This window comes from Penicillium soppii (assembly GCF_028829465.1).
Source record: "Penicillium soppii strain IBT 18220 chromosome Unknown utg000003l, whole genome shotgun sequence".
NCBI classification, from domain to species: Eukaryota; Fungi; Ascomycota; class Eurotiomycetes; order Eurotiales; family Aspergillaceae; genus Penicillium; species Penicillium soppii.
The window spans coordinates 420,838-440,229 of record NW_026643233.1 but is presented as its reverse complement, the minus strand read 5'-3'; the positions used below and the strand labels follow the sequence as shown (position 1 = coordinate 440,229).

Below are 19,392 nucleotides of genomic sequence, written 5' to 3'. Positions count from 1 at the left end.
AGATAAAGCATCTTGGCATTTATTTTACCCACTTAGTACCCTTAGTTCTTTAAACATTAGCTTAGGCCCTAAATCCCTTTCTTTCATTGGTGCGGGAGTAAAGCTCTAATGTGTTTAGTATTTGGGGTAACGGGGAAAGTCCGCGATAGGAGAGAGTATCTTCCTCCCCGCACCGGCGAATTAACCGGTCAACTCCGATAGTACCGACAACGGCGAGCTATTATCTTTTGTTAAATATGGGTATGGATTCTGTGGTCATCGAAACACTCAGCAATGGCGACTCCCTATAATGTGGCTGGGTCCAGCAGAAGCCTGCCAAACCCTACCCCTTGTTTGAGCTATTGGCAACGAACCACGCGGGCCTTCCCGCATCTGCATGAGAATAAACAAGCACAAGTACCATCAAAGTCAAAATATGTTGTTGTTGGCTCCGGTATCGCTGGCGGGTTGACTGCCTTTGAACTAATCGAAGCAGGAGTCAACGCCGAGGATATTGTCATCTTGGAAGCGCGCGAGGCAGGTAGTGGCGCAAGTTCGCGAAATGCTGGGCATGTCCGACCAGGTCTGTAGCAAACATCTTTTGGGGTTATTGAAGACAACTTCTGATCTTGAATATCACACTAGATGCGTTCCGGGGCTTTAGTGCATATTCTAAAGTCCACGGAGAAGAGCAGGCTCTCAAGATTATCAATAATGAGCGACTTGTCCTCGAACGAGTAGACCAGTTTGTCAAAAAGCATAACGTGCAGTGTGACTTTAATTTGACCACAACATTTGACGTCTGCATGACCCCGGAGTTTGCTGACTACGAAGCGAAGAGCCTGGAAGCCTTCAGACAGGCAGGTGGTGATACGTCACACATCAAGTTTTACGATGGAGAAGAGGCCCAGCAGAAAACCAGAATTCCCGGAGCTGTAGCAGCATACGAATGGCCAGCCGGCTCCAGTCATCCGGCCAAGCTGACACAATTTCTGCTCCAGGCGGTCATATCCAAGGGTGCAAGGCTCTTCACGTTCTGCCCTGCCACTGAAGTCGTACAAAGGACCTTGGATCCGGTCCTCTGGGATGTGCACACTCCTCGTGGGACAATAGCTGCAGAAAAAATAATACATTGCACGAATGCTCATGCTGCCCAGTTACTGCCAGCCTTAGATCCATTCATGCGACCGAATCGTGGACAAGCCCAGTCTCTCGTGCCGGTCCCTGCTTTCTCAGGACGAGGTGGTCTACAAAGTACCTTTTCTCTACGATATAGTCTGCATCACTTCTACTCCTTGATCCAACGGCAAGGCGATGGTACGTTAGTGCTAGGTGTTTCGAGGTCAAATCCGACACTAAGCCCCGAGACAATCGCCAGTCGCCTCAGTACGGACGATTCTCAATACAACGAGGAGATTGTTGAGGATGCATTGCGAACTTTTGGTCAAATTTTCCCGGACTATACATCCGAAACTGCAATGCATGGCGAAGGCTTAGACCATGCTTGGACTGGAATCATCGGAATGACGACGGATTCGGTACCATTTATTGGCGCCATTGAGTCTTTGCCTGGGCAATATATCTGTGCAGGGTTCAACGGTCATGGTATGTTCTGCTGAATGAATTAAAAAATATGCCATGTTAACTCGCGCTAGGTATGGCGCGCATTTTCACCTGTGCCTCGGGTGTCGCTCAACTTGTGCTTGGGAAAAGCTGGAGTAAGACAGGATTACCTGAATGCTTCCAGTTTAGTGATGAGAGGCTTTTGCGGCTTTCAAGCGGTGATTTGCCTTCCATTTGGTAGGTTTGAACAGCAAACCCCATCAGGGTAGCTACGTGTCCAATTGAGACAAGCGCGTTAGGCGGCCAAGTTGCGAAGTATATAGTACAAGTATCCCGCCATTCATCAATGATCAGATCATCCCTTTTGAATCTCCAGGCCTCTGCGACTCGGCTATCCGGCCGAAATAAAGGACTGCAATCCCAATCCGAGCTAACCTTGTCCACATTTTCAAATCTAAATTCAGAATCGTTCGTCCACGCGACCTCAAAATATAGGCTTTTCAAGCAGGGCATACGTTGCACCGCGTAGCCAAGAGAAATAAAAAGCCGCTGGAAGTGCTCTTCGATCCTCACGTCTCGCTGGATCCAGCCTTCCTCAAGATTGCACAACACACCTATCGGGCCGTAAAGTTCTTCAGCTTCGTCGAGTCCGGCCCGAATCTCTGCATCGAATTCGTAGTGCTCTTCGCCTATTTCATTTCCATGTTCATTGTGAATGACCAAGGAGGCAATGAAAAAGAGAATCTTTACCTGAAGGAAGAAAACCGGGCAACCCCTCAATCTCCAATGTCTTCAAGTAGGGCCAGTATAAGGTCTCGGCAATAGGTTTGCCTTGTTCGTTCAACGGACATAGGATCTCAAATAAAATAGGCGTGAATTGGAACTTCAACTCGCGAAGGTGAATACTAATGTCTCGCAAGTTGTTGGGTAAAGTGTCAATGCCGGAAGGGATGAGATTGAGTGCAGGCATTGATGGTTTCCACGGTACATCGCAACATCCCTCATAATCTAGTACCCGAAGGCTACTTGGAAGAGAGCCGACAAGAGAAGCAAAAGCTGTGCAACAATTAGTGAGATATACTTCTCCCTACAGCCGAGAAAAGCCCGCCGCTCTCCTCGGCGCATAGGGCGAGGACGAACGGGATGATAGAGAGAAGCAACACATGTGGAAAGCGAATGTTACATGTATGTGGGTTTTCGGTCGAATCAACCATCCAGTTCAACGCTGAACCACAGACAGATTGAATGAGCCACCGTCAGTGTGGTCGAAATGGTAGGCAGAAGCCTACCTTTACCAAGGAGAAACTGTGGAGACACTCCTTGTCCACAGGAAAGATAGGATAGATGTATAATTGAAAACAAGGGTGAAAATGGTATTTCAGCTTACCTGCACGACGCTCTTGAATGCACTGCAGGTGGTCTGGGCGGATCCCTTCATGGATAACCAGATCCAATTCGGTGACATTTGGACAGTACTGGATGATAATTTGTATCGCTTCAAAACTAGAATGCCTTGCTTAAAGTACTGGCACGCGCAGCAACTCCAAGATTTTTCTTTTCTACACGGTTTCAAGATAGAACAATTCTTTCCCTCGTGGGTTTCCATAACTAGCTATAATTCCCGCAGACAAAGAGATATTCGCACAACAATAATCAGAAGGCTTTGTTTACACCTTTCACCTGCAAAAGTAACTTGAACAAGATTGGATGTGTGACTTTAAGAGAAATTTGCCTCCAAACCTTGTTTTGCGCTGGTGCAGACATTGTTGTTTTATTTGGCGGGAAATTGGGGAGTGGTGAAGATGACTGGGGCTGATAGGGAGAGGGAACCTCTGCTGGGCGCGCGAGTAAGAGCCATGAATTCTCTTTTCCGCTCACATTTTCGATATCGAGACTAAGAATAAGCCCCACATTAGAAATATCAGAGAATGTCTCTAGCTGCTTAACGATCTCCGCGACTGAAGTAATCTGATTTCATGGAAAGGTGAAGGTCCGGTTGTTGATTCAATACTAATGTTGATTCGGTGATCAGCGCAAGGGGTCCAATCACCATGCGGGTCCAGGAACACGGCCGCTTGGAATTAATAAGATGCAGTCCCCCACCAGAAGTATGACACTCCAAGAAAAAATGTTTGCTCTCGTTCTGGCGTTTCTGGTTGTGGCCGTCCAGGCTTCCACTACCTGTCGATGCTTCCCTGGTGATGCTTGTTGGCCGTCTGAGAATGTTTGGGCCAAGTTTAACCAGACAATTGATGGCCAACTGGTGAAGACAGTCCCATTGGGTTCCCCATGCCATGTGCCCAATTACGATGCTGCTGAATGTAATACTCTGCGCGATGCATGGATAGTCCCAGAGGGACAGTAAGTCCGGATAGTGATGTTTGCGAAGTCCTGAACTAATTTGAAAAGTTACGAGTCCTCCTCATCCGTGATGGCCCCATTCTTTGCCAATGGTACTTGTGACCCCTTCCACCCAATCTCAAAGCCTTGTACCTTGGGAAATTATGCCGTCTACGCGGTCAATGTCACTACCCCGGATCAAATCTCTAAGGCGATTCAATTTGCGACTAAGCACGATATTCGCATCGTGGTGCGTAACACTGGTCATGATTACAGTGGAAAGTCTACAGGCGCGGGATCCCTCGGTATTTGGACACATTATCTCAAGGATCTCGAAATTCATGACTACAAAGACCGTCATTACACCGGCAAGGCGATCACTATGGGGGCAGGTATCCAAGGATTTGAGGCCTACGAGGCTGCCGAAGAAGCAAATTTGCAAGTTGTTGGCGGCGAGTGTTCTACAGTTGGTCTTGCCGGAGGTTATAGTCAGGGTGGAGGCCATTCGGCTCTCGCCTCGCGCTACGGACTAGGTGCAGATCAAGTCTTGCAGTGGCAGGTAGTGGATGGGAAGGGCAATTTGATCACCGCCACCCGCGACAACGAGTATTCTGATATGTACTGGGCCTTGAGCGGTGGTGGTGGTGGCACCTTTGGTGTTGTGGTATCCATGACTTCCAAGGCACACCCTGGCACCCCTATATCGGGTTTCAACTTGACATTCACGAACGACCAGCTCTCCCAGGATACCTTCTATGAGGCGATTGCGCGGTTCCACGCCATACTTCCGGCCCTCGTAGATGCGGGCGCGATGAGCATTTGGTTCTACACCAACACCACCTTTGCGATTTCCCCCTGACCGGTCCTAACATTCCAGAAGCCAAGCTTCTCTCACTGGTCAAGCCATTCATTGATGATCTGAAGGAGCTGGGCATCAAGCCAACCGTATACTCGAAGCAATTCCCCAGCTATCTCAGCCAATTTAATGGCATGCAACGGGAAATTGAAGTTGGCGAGGCCCAGTACGGTGGCTGGCTCATTCCACGATCGGTGGTGCAAAAGAATAGCAAAGCTCTTATGACCACGTATCGCCAAATCACTGAAGATGGCGCTACCGTCATTGGTGTGGGACTCAACGTTTCCAGGGAGGTGACCGGGGATGTGAAGAACTCGGTACTCCCTGCCTGGCGTGATGCCTTGATTACGACAACAATCTCCACTCCTTGGAAATGGAACGCGCCCGAGGAAATGCTGGCAGATCAGCGGAAAATGACAAATTCGTACATTGCCCAATTGACCGCACTGGCTCCGAACTCTGGGGCATACATGAATGAGGTAAGTTGTGTCTTATCTTTGATCTTCACGCACCATGTAAAACAGTGACCTGAATGTTAATATTTTCTCTAGGCCGACTTTCATCAGCCCAATTTCCAGAAATACTTTTTCGGTCGAAACTACCCTGCACTGCAGAAGATCAAGGCGAAATACGATTCTAACGGCATCTTTTATGCTAAGACCGCAGTTGGCTCCGAGGCTTGGGAGGAGCGACAGGACGGCAGACTCTGTCGCGCCGATCAGAGTTCTCAAATGTTTGGATATGAAAAAGATCTGTAGAGATCCCTTGTCCACTAGGAACATTTAGAATTGAAGTCCAGTACAGTGTTGATGCCCCATTAATTAAACAAAGTGGGGCTCTCGGACCGTTCCGCACATCTCGAAGCTCCATGTTTGACAATCTTCATCATGGCCCTGAAAACCACGCGATTTAGGTACATTACAAAGCGCACTTTCTCTTCGCGTTATATAAAACCAAAATCACTTTGTCTCCCGCCCACGGATCCTACTTGCTATACCTAGCCAAACACTTGTCGACGAAGAAAAATGCCCGGGACACGATCTAGAAGACCACTATCTAGCAAAGCCCGGTGAAATCCTCGCGGACAGATATCAGTTCTTGGGCAAGATATGTTGGGGAACGAGTTCAACGGTGATCTCCATTCTGGAATCGTTTCACAAATCTGAGGATTCCATTCCCGATCTCATTAAGCTGTCAAGGGATCCTTAAAACACGTGTTCTTAAAAGAATGATGAGTTGAGATAGATACATATGATATACTACTCATTTTCATAATTGACTTTGAATTGAATCATTATATCCATACTAAGCATCATCAATCGTGAACTAGTGTGCTAAGACAGTTTCCAACTACGTAGTTTAAGTACGAGTCTAAATAAGTAGCATCTTCGTTGAACTGACCACGAGTGTTCTCAGGGAATGTGTAATATTATGTATCTTTTGAATCCTCCGTATTCCAGATCCAACTCCAAGGTCAAAAATACCTGCCTTTGTTTGCACTTGAGCAACTCACCTCGGGCACGGTTCCAGCGCCACCCGTATACGAACGAGGCTGGAAACGGCCGAAGCAACCCGCACCTTTGTGTTACAGTATTGTAATCGTCGCGTGATGGCCATTTGATACCGTGAAATTATTGTTATATATGTGATTAGCCTTAGGAGATTGGAAAAATTGAGGTTATTAGTATTTTCAATAAGATTAAGATTATGGCCTCAATTGATTGAGACTTCGGCCTGATCTCTCTCAATAGCCTTGGGCTGACGCATGTGTGTTGGTGGAAAAGTAGAAATCAAACTAATGATAACGGGCTATGCAGTTGCGTGAAACTTACATTCAGCCCCAAGTGGGCGTCGTATTGTTTGTACAATGCCAGTCGAGGCTGCATATACGTTGTATCAAGTATTTATGGGCCCAGAGTCAGTCAAGGCACACAAATGTCGACCTCTACATATACATACAAAGAAGAAAGAAAGGAATGCGAGATCATCTTTATTCAGACAGGGTCGTAAGGCTATCGTATTGATAGTAAGTGTTTCGTGATTGTATTGATTCATTGCCCAAACGATGAAACGGACTAGCCATTCAATTCGGCAAATAGAAACCTCAGAACTCGGTTTCCAAGGAGGTGAGTTGTTGATTAAAGTTTTTCCGGACGAACTCCATGTAGGCCTTCCACTTGTAAAGATCGCCCGATGACTCTGCGCCGGGGAAAGCCTTGCTCAGCTCTCTGGTGATCTTGACAATACCCAGAGAAGCCTCCAGGGCTTTTTCTAGCTCTTGTTTGACGGCATTATCCTTTGGCTTAAAGGATAGGACAGCGGTATAGTGCTCAGACAAGGCGTCCAGACGTCGCTCGATATCCTCGGGCGCGATCTTGATCAGCTTGGAGGTCATGAGATTGCTGATCGCGCGAATATCCTGCTCGTCGTCGATACCTGCAAGGATGCGATCAAAGAGCTCGGGCATATGTGTGCGGGAGAACGAGGTGTCGAGCGAAGCGTAAAGAGTCTCGTAGGCGCTCTGCAAACACGATTGTTAGCGGGATCTCTCAAATACAACGAGGGATACTGACCTTCCGCAAATCAAGTCCATCGTCTACCTTGTGTTTGAAAGGACCCATTTGTACCTCACGAATCAGCTCTGGCTTAATCTTGGTATCTCCAAGAACAGCCGGCAGCAGTTCGTCGAGATGAGGCACGAGGAGATTCATCTTATTGTGAATTGCTGAGTTGAGAGTGGTCAATGCAAGACGATGGTTGCCCAAATCACTGTCACTGAGCATATTGGTCAATAGTGGCACCATCAATGGTCGCAAGACATCGTTATAATCGTCGCTTGAATCGGCAAGTGTGTAGCGGAATGCCGAAATCACCACACCACGAACGGCTGGGTCAGAGTTGGCCAGGTATTCCTGCGAGCGGTTTTTTAGTATTTTAAGACATTGACAGAGGGTGTAAAACTTGCTTACTTGGAAATGAGGAATGTATGCAACGGGATCAAGAAGTGCCAAGCGGCCCACACATTCGGCTCCCACAGCTCGGTTGTCTTCCTCTTCCGAGACAAGAAGAAGTGCGTGCCATAACTTGTGAGCAGATGGTGCAAGATCAGGGCGTACGACCTCGGGATGCTGCAGTATTTCTCGCACAGAATGAAGAAGCAGGTAGCTCTGAGTGTTTGACTTTTCGAGCCCCTCGAGGATGATTGGAAGATATGCTTTGATGCTGCCCGCAGCTGCATTTCCGAGCGCGGTAGCAGCAGCCAAACGCACCTGGTCTGACTCGGAGCTGAAATGGGGAATGAAAAGTTCTGGAGTCAGCGAGCACTCGGGGCCCATTCGCAAACCAATCTCGCCCAGAATAGCAAGGGCGAGGCATTTGCGGCTGTCGTCCCGTGCGGTCTTGAGTTCGGTGGTGAAGTCATCCATGGTGACTCCGAGATTCGATCCACCATGAACCAGCAGGGTCCCCACAGCTCGACCAACCACGGAGGATTCCCCTGTGATGCCCACATCGCGAAGAAGGTTTTGCATCAAGCTAGCGCCCGCGCCTTCATCGCCAATCACCTTGACCAACAGTAGCAAAGCCTTGAGAACGGTCCCAACCAATGGTTTTTTCACAATTGAGCAGATAGAAGATATCAAAGCGTTGTTGACAAGTAGGTTTCCGTTGCCAGGAACAAGCTTGGCAATGACAATGAGAGTCGGCGTAAGAGTGTGGAAATCAGCAGCCGCAAGAAGGGGCAACACAGCGTTCTCCGATGCAGCCATGGTTTCGGGGGTCAAATGGGATCTGACGTTAGAGTTCATAGATAAGCTACGGAGGGTTTCCAAGCATGCGCCTCTCAGAGCACGATCCGACTTCCGCAAGTTCGAGCCTAGCTCGAGAGCAACATTGTTGGCCCAATCACTGGAGACATCTTCCTTGCGATCGGCGAGGACAACAACATGATCAACCGCACGGACAGCAGAAAGTCGGGTCGTCTCATTCCTAAGCCGGTCAACCAAAACAGCCAGACCGCTGCATCTGCTGTCAAATGAGAGAAATTCCAAGCCCCGTTCTCCTGAGGTTCGTGCAATGATAATACCGAAGACGTGGATTGCACGTTGACGGACTTCAAGGTCAGCACTTGTGTCGGTGATCCGAGAGTGCACAACATCGTAGAGCTTCTGCAGCTGCAAGGTCACATCGGAGGCATTGGTTGAGACACGTGGAGGGGTCATGGCTTTCACAATCTGCTCCACAGCGCCCAGGGCTTCGCTACTGACTTTGTAGTTGCGGTCGTTAACAGCTTCAATCACTCCAGGGACTAGTGCAATGAGGAATGGCAGTAGGGCATCGGATAGATGAGTCTCAGCAATTGCTGCGATGAGACCCAGGGTTTCGATCTGAAGAGTTCCTGCACTCACAGCAGCCCCAGTGTGAGCAGCTGTGCTTCCCGAAACAGATGACGTTTTCAAAGCATCCGCAATGAGGTCTTCAATCTGCTGAAGATGGTGTGCAAGGCCTCCGTAGCGGACCAACGAAAGGCTCTTCAGGAGGATAATTGCGGCTTGTTTGAGGGGAATTGAGGCTTGCTTCCATACCTTGACCAGGTTCTGGACAATCAAAGGAACGGAGCGGGCCAGATCGGCCTGTGAACCAGACTTGGGGGAGGATGGAGCGATGGGAGAGTCGGTGGTTAACGAAATGCCAGCTCTTGGCTCAAAGTCAATCATGGACGCGTCGCTGTCTTGGCGTCTGCGCTTCCGAGAGTTCTTCGATCCTCCTACACCCTCCAGGAAGTCATTGGAGGTGACGATCATGGAACCCTCGCCGGTTTTCCGAACCAAGGCCGTCAACGTTGACACGACCTCCAGCTTCACGCTCTCTTCCCTTTCCTTGCTGATTCGGGAGACAAGAGCTGGGGCGATCTGCTGGAACAGGGCTGATTTCTCCTCGGCGCGACCATGGCCATATGTAGAGATGACGGTGTAAAGAAGCTTGGCAGCGCAACGGCGCACTTTCCAGCTCATATCGTCAATATCACTGTAGCCACCCTCTTCTTCAAAGTCCTCGAATTCGTCGTCCATGTCTGGGTCCTCTGTAGCATCGTCCTCACTCCCATCGTCTTGTGTGCCGCCCATCTCTTCATCATCTTCGGTTTCGGCGACGTTGGGGTCATATTTCAAGAATCTAAGGGCGGACCGAGTGGTTTTCGTCAAATAAGGTTGCATTTGTTGGTTGCAGGAGCTGATCAACGCCTCGAGAGTGACCAAGGCGGTCTCGCGGAGCTCATCCGCCTGGGGATCATGCTCCTCATCGTCGGAGTAAGCTGACATTGTGAGGATGATCGATCCGCGGGATCGATCGTAAACTTTTGGTAGCTTTCTCAAATTGTATTCACGCTGGGCGAAATCGCGCTTGAAGTATGTTGAAACAGTTGGCGACAAGCTGTTGGAGACAAGCTGGAGCCCCGCGCTAGTCCCGATTTGGTAATAAAGTCACGTGCCAGACTTACTTTACTGCAAAAAATCAAGCAGGTCGAGTGACGGTTGAGCTTGTTGTTTAGATGCCAGAAGAGCCTGAAGACCACCCTGTTTGCGTGCCTTGGCTCTCTTCTTGCTGTTTTGGTTGTCACCTGATTTGTCTGCTGAGAGGCCTTTCGTAACCCCTACCGAAAGAGATGCCGCAACAGCTCGCAATGAAGGCTTTGCAGGAATGTGTTTAGGAGGAAGTACAGTTCGTCGGGAGCAGCGGAGACACTTGTAGACCGAGGCACCTTTAAAAGTTGATGTTTCTAAAGGTTTGCTCTTTTTTGGTTTGATATCAGTCACTTTAGTCCACTCAGGCTTTCTAATGCTACCACAAGCTCCACAGTAATCCCTCTTTTGTTTGACATTCAAGGACTTAGAGGCTTCACAAAGAAGCTGGGAGTGCACTGTAAGTAGATGGGCTGAGATTGCGCTTGGTACGACCGAGGCAGCTTGAGTCAGGAATGATTCAATAGGCATTATTGATCAATGTTAGCGGACCCGGGGAGATGTAAAGGGAAGAATAAAAAAGCATCCCAAGTCTGTCACAATCAAACAAAGAAACTCGAAATGATCTCAAGTTCTCATATTAAGCAAAAATTGAACAATAGAGATAAACCAAATAATCTTATAAACAATTGGACACAAAGAAAGTCGAGAACAAAGAAAAACGACCGAGATCAGAGAAAATTTGTGGAGCTTAAATATGGTCATCTCCACCATCGCTTCCTTCCATCTACACCTCTCCACATCTCGATTCATTTAACAACTTCTTCACTTTTCTTGGCTGAATATCTTTGCTTCACTGTCTTTTCGCTTTTCCTTTTTTTGCTTCTTGTCTCCTGGTACTTTTGAGTGCATTGCGGCGTTGGCTAATTGCCTTTCATCGTTTCAATCTGGCATCTGTTTTTACCCGTTTTCTCATATTTTCCTCGGGTCTTCTAATCATCTTTTGAGAGTACCTCTTCAATAATCCCTTGTATCTCTTCTCATTTACAATGGCTGGTGTCCGCATTGCTTTGGAAGGCTGCGTAAGTGCTGCATGAAGATCTGTCACAGGAGACAACCTTGCTAACAGTAGGCGTTTTTTATACAGGGCCATGGCAGTCTTCATGAAATTTATGATACTGTTAAGGTGAAGGCCGCCCAGGAGGACTGGGAGTCTGTTGATCTCGTCATCATTGGAGGAGACTTTCAGGCGAGTATCATTCACATCTTACAATGACTTTGATATTGACTGGCCAACCAGGCATTGCGAAACTCAAATGATGCTGCCTGCATTTCAATGCCCCCAAAGTATCGCCAGATTGGTGATTTCCATGAGTATTACAGTGGCCAGCGCATTGCTCCGTATTTGACCTTATTCATCGGAGGAAATCATGAGGCCAGCAACCATTTGTTCGAACTCTACTACGGCGGTTGGGTTGCACCCAACATCTACTTCCTTGGCGCGGCCAACACTGTCCGCTTTGGCCCTCTTCGCATCTCCGGCATGTCTGGTATCTGGAAGGGGTACGACTACCGCAAACCACACTTTGAGCGTCTTCCTTACAACGAAGATGATGTCCAGTCGATCTATCATGTGCGTGAGCTCGACGTTCGCAAACTGCTTCAAATTCGCACCCAGGTCGATATCGGTCTCTCTCACGATTGGCCTCAGGGCGTCGAAAAGTTCGGTGACCACCGCACTCTCTTCAAGAAGAAGCACGGTTTCCAGCTTGATTCCGAGAATGGACGACTTGGTAGTGTCGCTGCTCGTGAGGTTCTGGCTCACCTTCGCCCTAGACACTGGTTCTCTGCTCACTTGCATGTTCGATTCACTGCTGATGTCGCTCACGATGCTCCCACTTCCCACGGTCCTGACTTCCGTTCTCAACACTCCCACATGGCTTCGCATGACAATGGCCAGGCTCCACTCGATAACAAACAGGTCGGTGATTCTGCTGGCCTGGGGGATCCCACATCAAGACGGCTGCCCAGAGCAAACTTGGTCTCGCTGTTGGAGACGAGAAATCTCGCCTCGCGGCTTGGCAGAATTTTGGTCAGGTCGCCCATCAACAAGAAATGGCCGACCAGGCAACTTTCCTGGCTGCATTCAAGGAGCGAGAAGCGTCTGGCGTCCGTACAGGACGAGATATTGTGTTCGAGGAGACACTGAAGATCCGCAATGGTCCAATCCAGAAGTTCGTTCGTGGATCCGATGGGCAGAGAGTCCAAGCCAACCCCACCCCCGATGAAGGCGAAACTATTTCCAATGCCGACAAGATTAGCCTGGGCAGTAGTCCCCCTGGTTCACCCTCTGAAGACAAGGTCATGCAGGATTACTCCAGTGCAGCGGCTGGCCCCAATGATGTGGCCAACTCCGACAAAGTCAATCTCGACAGCAATTCTCCTGAGTCGCCTTCTGAAGACAAGGTCATGAAAGATTCCTCCCTCTCCAACACCATCGCTGGTTCCAATGATGTGGTCAACTCCGAGAAACTCAGTATCCAGAGCAGTCCTGCCAGTGCAGCCAGCGGTCGTCTCACTTCTGATCATGCTTCTCCGTCGAAAATCAAATTCTCTCATGGTCGTGATGATGTTGAAAATGATGACAAGATTAGTCTGGCCTCAAGCCCCAAGAGCGTCTCCAGCTTGGCTCGCCGTGATGATGAGAGAGACCCCTGGAAGTCTGCGTCCCACGGATGGGGCGATGCCACCTCTGATGTGAAGAAACTTGAACCTGAAACCGGTGCACTGGTCGACGACGATGACTTGCTCGATATGGCTGGCAACGAGCTTCCTACCAGTCTCGAACGTGCCCCTACTCCCGTCAAAGTCGACAAAATTCTTCCGGCCCCAGAGAAGATTGCCAACAACCTGACCAAATTCTTGACCTTGGACAAGCCTCACAACCGCGATGACTTCGTTGAATTGCTTGAGATAATGCCTATTTCTGAGCAGGAGGATACGCCGCAGCGCCCATTCCGTCTTCAGTATGACAAGGAATGGATCGCCATCACTCGCGTGTTTGCCGATGAACTTGAGCTCGGTAATCCAAATGCATCTGTCCCAGCCCACAAAGGATACGCGCATTATCAGAAGCGCATTGCTGAGGAGGAGGAATGGGTCGAAGAACACGTCGTCAAGGCTGGCTTGCTGGACATTCCTGAGAATTTCGTCCTCACTGCTCCAATCTACGATGAGACTGTAGAAATCACTACCACCCAACAGCCCCAGGAATATACCAATCCTCAGACCGAGTATTTCTGCACCAAGATCGCCCAGATTGACAACAAGTTCGACCTTACCGATGAGGAACGCAAGGCTCGCATGGAAGTTGGACCCCGCCCTGCCCGCCCTCGCGATGGACGTGGACATGGTCGCGGTGGTCGTGGTCGCGGTCGTGGTCACGGGCGTGGTGGACGTGGTGGACGCGGTGGGCGCGGTCGCGGAGGTCGTGGCGGCCACCCTGCCGGACCTTATTGATCCGGCCCTTGGGTCATTGATACACATTTGATCACGGATGAATGAATGGGCCAGTGATGCGCTAAAGTCGGTTTCAGTCATGGAGAAGAGTGTCTATTACGACAATGCCCGTTGAGAGATTTGACAGCAATAAGCAAGGATTATTATTCCCGCTCATCATGAAGAAATCCATGGATACTGATGGTTGATTACATGAGGAGAGGACTTCGGTGTACAAGAGACAGGGTATCATGATAGCGAAATTGCTTTATGTTTTTGTTTCGCTGCTATTTGTAGATCTAACTCAAAGTTCCACAGCTTTGAATACTATCTAATGTGGCTAGACTCCCACTTTGTATGTGCATATGTAGGTAGACGTAGCTTTACGCCAGTGGTGTTATTATAATATAAATTTTCCCGCAATTTTTTGCAAACATATATCTCTCTGCGTTATTGCCCGTGTTGTTCTACTTTGCTTTGTTACTTCATTCACTAAAATTTCGAGGTTTGAATATATAGCGACATCCCCTTGACATGGCTTTGTTGTGCTCTTTCTATTTGTCTTTTTTTCATGATCTAGTTATAGAGTATCTTCCTAATCACCATTCAACAGCGGACATTTCTTCACCCTCAGCACAATATCTTTAATATGAGCCGTCTAGACTTCTGGACGCTATATACATACCCTGGCGAATACATGGCGCGAACCGTGCGTAACTCCTGAAGTCACAATAACCGAGCCAGAACAAAGAAAAATTCTTACAGGTTGGTATACCTCAGAAAGGAAGGGTCTTCAATTGCACTGCTTGTTAGGTATCTAAGATACTGACAAGATACAAAAAGACAAAAAAGAAAAGTGCATCATCCGTGAATCGAACACGGGCCTCGTCGATGGCAACGACGAATTCTACCACTAGACCAATGATGCTGAAGAAGCAGACGAATCTGGTCGCTGATTCGTTGCTAATATCCGTTTCTCCATATTTAGAATAATGAACCATTCAACCTTGGAAGGTATGCCATTGTACAGTGTTTCTCTGGGGTGAGAAAAAGAGTTGTCTGCAGGATATACTTGATTTTATTCGATTCGATTTGATTAGGTTTGATTAAATAATCGACGAAATACTTTTTCAAACATTATATAAAATCACCGCTGCACTGCTGCATCACTCGAGCTCTTCAATGCGTGAGCGTCCACTGTTTTCCACTCTAGCCATAGGGTCAAAACGAAGACCCGCAATCCTGCCTCTGAGTCCAAAGCTCGGATCCATTGTACGCTGACCCTCGTGAGCACCAATGCCCCACAGCAAAGACTTCTCAGTCCAGGCTTCCAAGCTCTCAACCAAATCTCGGAGGTGTTGCCGAGTGAGCCCGTCTTTCTCCCGGCTCTCGACAAAGCAAAGTGTGCGTAACATAGCTGGAATGTTGCCAATGGTGGACTGCTCGCGCAAACCGGAGCCACACGGGGACGCAAAAGTGTCATTATCCGAAAGGGAGAAGCCAAATCCTACATCTTGCCCCAGTGTCTCTCGCGCTGTCTCGAGGGCTTTCAGTGTGTCGAGGATCAAGATCACACTTGCGCGGCGGATGATGGCACTCTCGGGTGCAGTTTCAAGAGTGAGGACCGACAGAGCGAGATCGATGGCGGATGAGACAGTCGTCGAACCGAGTCCGATGATGTTAGTGCTTATACCGGTACCCAGAATGGAAATGGCAGATGCGCGGGCGCGAAGGTCGTCGGGTTTGTCGTCTGCAGATGCACCGGCAGCCCATGCAGCGACGACTTTGGCGGCATACGCTTTCTGCTCTTCCGTTTCATCGTCGGAATCGCTGTCGGGAGATTCCAGCTCCGTAGCAGCTTTGGCGACCTCAGACGAGATGGACCAGCCTTCAGGCATTTCATCTTCTTTTTCCTCCTGTTCTTCAATTGAAGCCTTTTTGTTTTCCTCCTCTTCCGATGTAATGCCACTGATTTTGGTAGTTCCTGTAGCTCGACGTACGGTTCCCCGTCGTCCAGCGACGGCAATGAGAGTTTCCCCAAGGATCTTTGCTGTCTCACCGGACAGTGCGGCACCCACATTTTGAACCGACTGGACCATTGCCTGGCCGATCATGAGTCTTTGATTCAATGTTCTTTTCTGTGGTCTGTCGGCATAATCGTCGGCTAAGGTCTTGATCACTGTGCGCGGGTGGCGTGATGCCAGCTTGCCAATGATGCTAACTGCAGCTTTGTGATTGTATGTCTCATCTTCGGACGTTCCTGAAGTATCCGTGACGATCAATATCATCCACCCGAGGGCCACGCTAACGTCGATGACCGGCGAGGATGTCATGATAAGCTTTTCCAGGAGGAACATGCCTTCTGCCTTGACTGGTGGTAGATCTGAGCTGAGATTGGCCATTGCCTGGCGATAAGTTTCCAGGTCCCGAGTGTGAGCCGACACTGGTTTTGTTGCAGGCTTGTCTGGGGTCGCAAGTTGGATTTCCAGTAGCAATGACGACGTGACTCCGGGTTTAGAGAGCGTTACAGGAAGCAGTGGTATAAGCTGATCAATATCCTTTTTCAGCGATGAAAGGAGTGGCAATATTTCTTCAGTAGGCGAAAATTCAGCGGAGGCAAGAAGAGTTGATAAAAGGCTGAATGCCGTTGAGAGGGACTCTGTTGAATCATTTGCTGACTCTTCCGTTTCATCGTCCGCCTTGTCCACAATGTTGGATAAAGACGAAAGGGACACTTTGCCCTGTCGCGATGTTGATTGAGACTTGAGTCTATACAACTCCCCGTCCACCACATGCTTTATGAGCTCCAGAACGCGCAGAGGGCGTCGAGTCAATGCTTCTTTAAAGTTGTCAAGTAGCTTCTCTGCAACTTTAGCACTGACAAGCTTTTGAGTAATGTTTTCATTTTCACCAACAGGCACTCTTTCAAGCACGTTGGGAGACTCCTGAGACACGCGGGGTCGTACCAGCCAGTTTTCGCTGACATAAAGGAAAATATCACCAGTTCTCTCTTCGCTGCTAGGATCAGAGCCAATAAGGCTGACAAAAAGCTCTGCTCTTATTTGCAGGGAATCCATCAGTCGGATTAAGTTGGAATGATCACCACTTGGGCCGTTCCTCTTTGTCAATGCAATTTGTGAATCCGCAATCTGGGAGTATGTCCAGTTCACTCCTCCATCCCAGAGAAGATTATCAACAAGCTTTTTCAGGGGCGGGAAACCGACAGAGATGCCAAAGAATGTTTGGAGCAGGGGGAGAACACGTTCATGGAATGGGCCTGGTAGTTGCTCTTCTTTAGAGAAGCACACCAACCCCCATAATGGAAGAAGAATGGGTTGAATAAGTCGTTTTACCACACTAGGATTTGGATGTTGCAATGTCAGGCATCTCAACCTTTCCAATGCCAGATCAACCGTGGTGCCATCCACTAAGACATTGGACGCGGGATCGATTTCTGCAAAAAGTGGCATAGATCCTTCAACATCTGTAAATCGCGCCATCCATTTCTTTGACTTTGGTTCAAGCTCTGCAGTAAGTGCGTTGAAGATTGGCTCCACGAATATTGAATGACCAATGGTTCCAACGGCCCCATATGCGCGTTTGCCCAAAATTCCATTGCCCACTACGTATGAAGCAGCCTTTCGAAGATCTGGGTCTTCGCCGTCCATCAGAGCTAATAGTTGCGGAGCAATTGTCTCGAAATAAACATTCGGGTCAACATCTTGTGGCACGGAGGATAGAAGACGCGAAACTTGCATGATAGCCTGCACAGTCAGTCGCGGCCCATTGGATTGGTCCTGCGCCTCTTGGCCAAGGGACGGGGAAAATTGTGATGCAATGAACATAATAGTTTGTATCACTCCGCCTGGTCGTAGCGGAAGATGTGAGATTTGACCGGAGATTGTTGACTTGAACCATTGACTGGTGTCTGACTGAAGAAAGCTGGACAATGTAGGCAGTAAGATAGTAGTAGGGGTGCTATAGTCCGTTAGTGTCTATATATACATAGCGGAGGTAATGTGAACATACTCTCCAACAATCTTGGCCAAAGCTAATTGTAGATCTTTTTGATCAGAAGATCCCTCAAGCATTGGATTAAAAGCAAGGTCGGAGGTGCCACTGATTACATCACTCAGGATACGACTGCGTACGATGGACTGTATGCTTGGACGAGGGTCGTTGAGAATGTCTAGCAAAACACCAATGATGCGACGCAAAAGTGGCTCATTATACGGTACGCTACTGGTGGCCGTATGCGATTTCTTTGCAATGATACCCGCGGGTAAAACTGAGATCACACGTTGCTGCAAAGGAATTCCAACGCCAGAAGACAGTGAAGGATATATTCCTTCCAAGGAAATGAGGTCCAGCAATGCATGCAACATTCGACGGCGCTTAGCATCTTCAATAGGTGAGTCTGCCACCTCGGAATAGGACTGCTGAGACACATTATGTGAGCCGGGCAATACGAAGGCTTCATGGATACCGATCAAGACATCCAAGGCCTTGTTGATGACTCTGGGTCTGTTGATATCATCACCATCACCAGCGCCATCATAATTGGAACTCTGACTGAGGATCTGAAGCAAAGATTTTCCCTGAGATTTTTTTATTTCTTCTGCAGCGGAGTCAGCCACAAAGTTCCATATGTAGATTGGCATCTCAAATACATACCTCGGTCTAGGACTGGTGTCAAGAAGTCGTTAGCAATGCCAAACGCATTTAGAACCCGCTGCTCCTCTTCCATCATGAATGCAAATTAATTTTTATCATGTTAGAGCCATATCAATGAGGGTGCTGTTGAAGACGACGAAGATATAAAAAGCCAATGAATAATCAAGAAGTAACTGCTGGTCTTGGCGTTCATTTTGTGGTGGATTATGTCATACGCTCATTGAAGCTATGATCATGTGACCGTGAATCTCACGCGTCGGATAACGATAACGATAACGACGCGTTTATTGCTGTGCTATTGTCGCCAACTTCATCTACTCTCTCCACCACCCGTTCCACTCATTACAACGACCGAATTGAACCCCCTTGTCCAATTTCTTGGCTTATACAAATCTTGCTTGTTTTCACGACATTTATTGGACCCAATATCTTTCAAAGCGCCAGAGTTCTGCCGTTATCGTTTCGTGGATATGTATCCACTCAAGTCTCTCGCCTTCCGAGGCACAACATGTACAGATCAACCCCTTCCAATCTTCAATTCTTATCTGCTGCCTTCGATGGCAAACCGCCACGTATGTTTCGGTGCAGATGTTATTGGAGCAAAGCCCTAAGCCCTCCTCGGTTACTGTCCTCCGCGGATATAGTCTCACGGTTGAGCATGCCGGATGATACGATTAGCAGAAGCAGACTGTGATGGTCTGAAGAAGTGAAAGACGTCCGACTTTGCCAGAGCCCTTGGGCACAAAAGACGGTTTACTATGCGTTATCCAAATGGAGCGCGCGTCGGTTTTCCAATGCTGGACATTGCATGCCGGTCACAAGGGGATGGTCGCCCTATGCCTGGGTTTCAGTTCAACGAGAAGAGGAGCGGGTGAAGCATGTCGGGTACATCGGTATTAGATGTCACCTTCAGGACCATCAACGACGGCGCGATCAGATAGCGATTGAATGCAACAATCGAGGCTCGGAAATCCTAGGGCATCAACTTGTTTGGCTCGAAAATTTGGCGCTTAGAATACAACA

General features: G+C 48.5%; 6 protein-coding genes across 6 annotated transcripts; 4 read left to right on the top strand and 2 right to left on the bottom strand.

Moving 5' to 3' along the window:
• Positions 1 to 273: 273 nt before the first annotated feature.
• Positions 274 to 1,783, top strand: N7529_002288 (NAD(P)/FAD-dependent oxidoreductase; the record flags this gene model as incomplete). The annotated part of the gene is made up of 3 exons (XM_057237816.1): positions 274 to 562; positions 625 to 1,584; positions 1,635 to 1,783. The coding sequence occupies 3 exons, from the start codon at positions 274 to 276 to the stop codon at positions 1,781 to 1,783; spliced, it is 1,398 nt and encodes a 465-aa protein (XP_057100427.1).
• A 1,848-nt stretch (positions 1,784 to 3,631) lies between these two features.
• On the top strand, positions 3,632 to 5,496 carry N7529_002287 (FAD-dependent oxidoreductase; the record flags this gene model as incomplete). Its single annotated transcript, XM_057237815.1, has 4 exons — positions 3,632 to 3,903; positions 3,952 to 4,653; positions 4,683 to 5,217; positions 5,290 to 5,496. 4 exons carry the CDS (start codon positions 3,632 to 3,634, stop codon positions 5,494 to 5,496), a joined length of 1,716 nt encoding a protein of 571 aa, XP_057100426.1.
• A 129-nt stretch (positions 5,497 to 5,625) lies between these two features.
• On the top strand, positions 5,626 to 5,947 carry N7529_002286 (uncharacterized protein; the record flags this gene model as incomplete). The annotated part of the gene is made up of 2 exons (XM_057237814.1): positions 5,626 to 5,651; positions 5,740 to 5,947. 2 exons carry the CDS (start codon positions 5,626 to 5,628, stop codon positions 5,945 to 5,947), a joined length of 234 nt encoding a protein of 77 aa, XP_057100425.1.
• Positions 5,948 to 6,842: 895 nt separating this feature from the next.
• Positions 6,843 to 10,056, bottom strand: canA (putative cullin binding protein CanA; the record flags this gene model as incomplete). Its single annotated transcript, XM_057237813.1, has 3 exons — positions 6,843 to 7,259; positions 7,312 to 7,650; positions 7,708 to 10,056. 3 exons carry the CDS (start codon positions 10,054 to 10,056, stop codon positions 6,843 to 6,845), a joined length of 3,105 nt encoding a protein of 1,034 aa, XP_057100424.1.
• A 1,190-nt stretch (positions 10,057 to 11,246) lies between these two features.
• On the top strand, positions 11,247 to 13,716 carry N7529_002284 (RNA lariat debranching enzyme; the record flags this gene model as incomplete). Its single annotated transcript, XM_057237812.1, has 4 exons — positions 11,247 to 11,279; positions 11,345 to 11,446; positions 11,498 to 12,178; positions 12,229 to 13,716. The coding sequence occupies 4 exons, from the start codon at positions 11,247 to 11,249 to the stop codon at positions 13,714 to 13,716; spliced, it is 2,304 nt and encodes a 767-aa protein (XP_057100423.1).
• A 1,145-nt stretch (positions 13,717 to 14,861) lies between these two features.
• Positions 14,862 to 18,442, bottom strand: N7529_002283 (RTP1/Tango6 family protein; the record flags this gene model as incomplete). The annotated part of the gene is made up of 3 exons (XM_057237811.1): positions 14,862 to 17,673; positions 17,725 to 18,313; positions 18,370 to 18,442. The coding sequence occupies 3 exons, from the start codon at positions 18,440 to 18,442 to the stop codon at positions 14,862 to 14,864; spliced, it is 3,474 nt and encodes a 1,157-aa protein (XP_057100422.1).
• Positions 18,443 to 19,392: the final 950 nt, after the last annotated feature.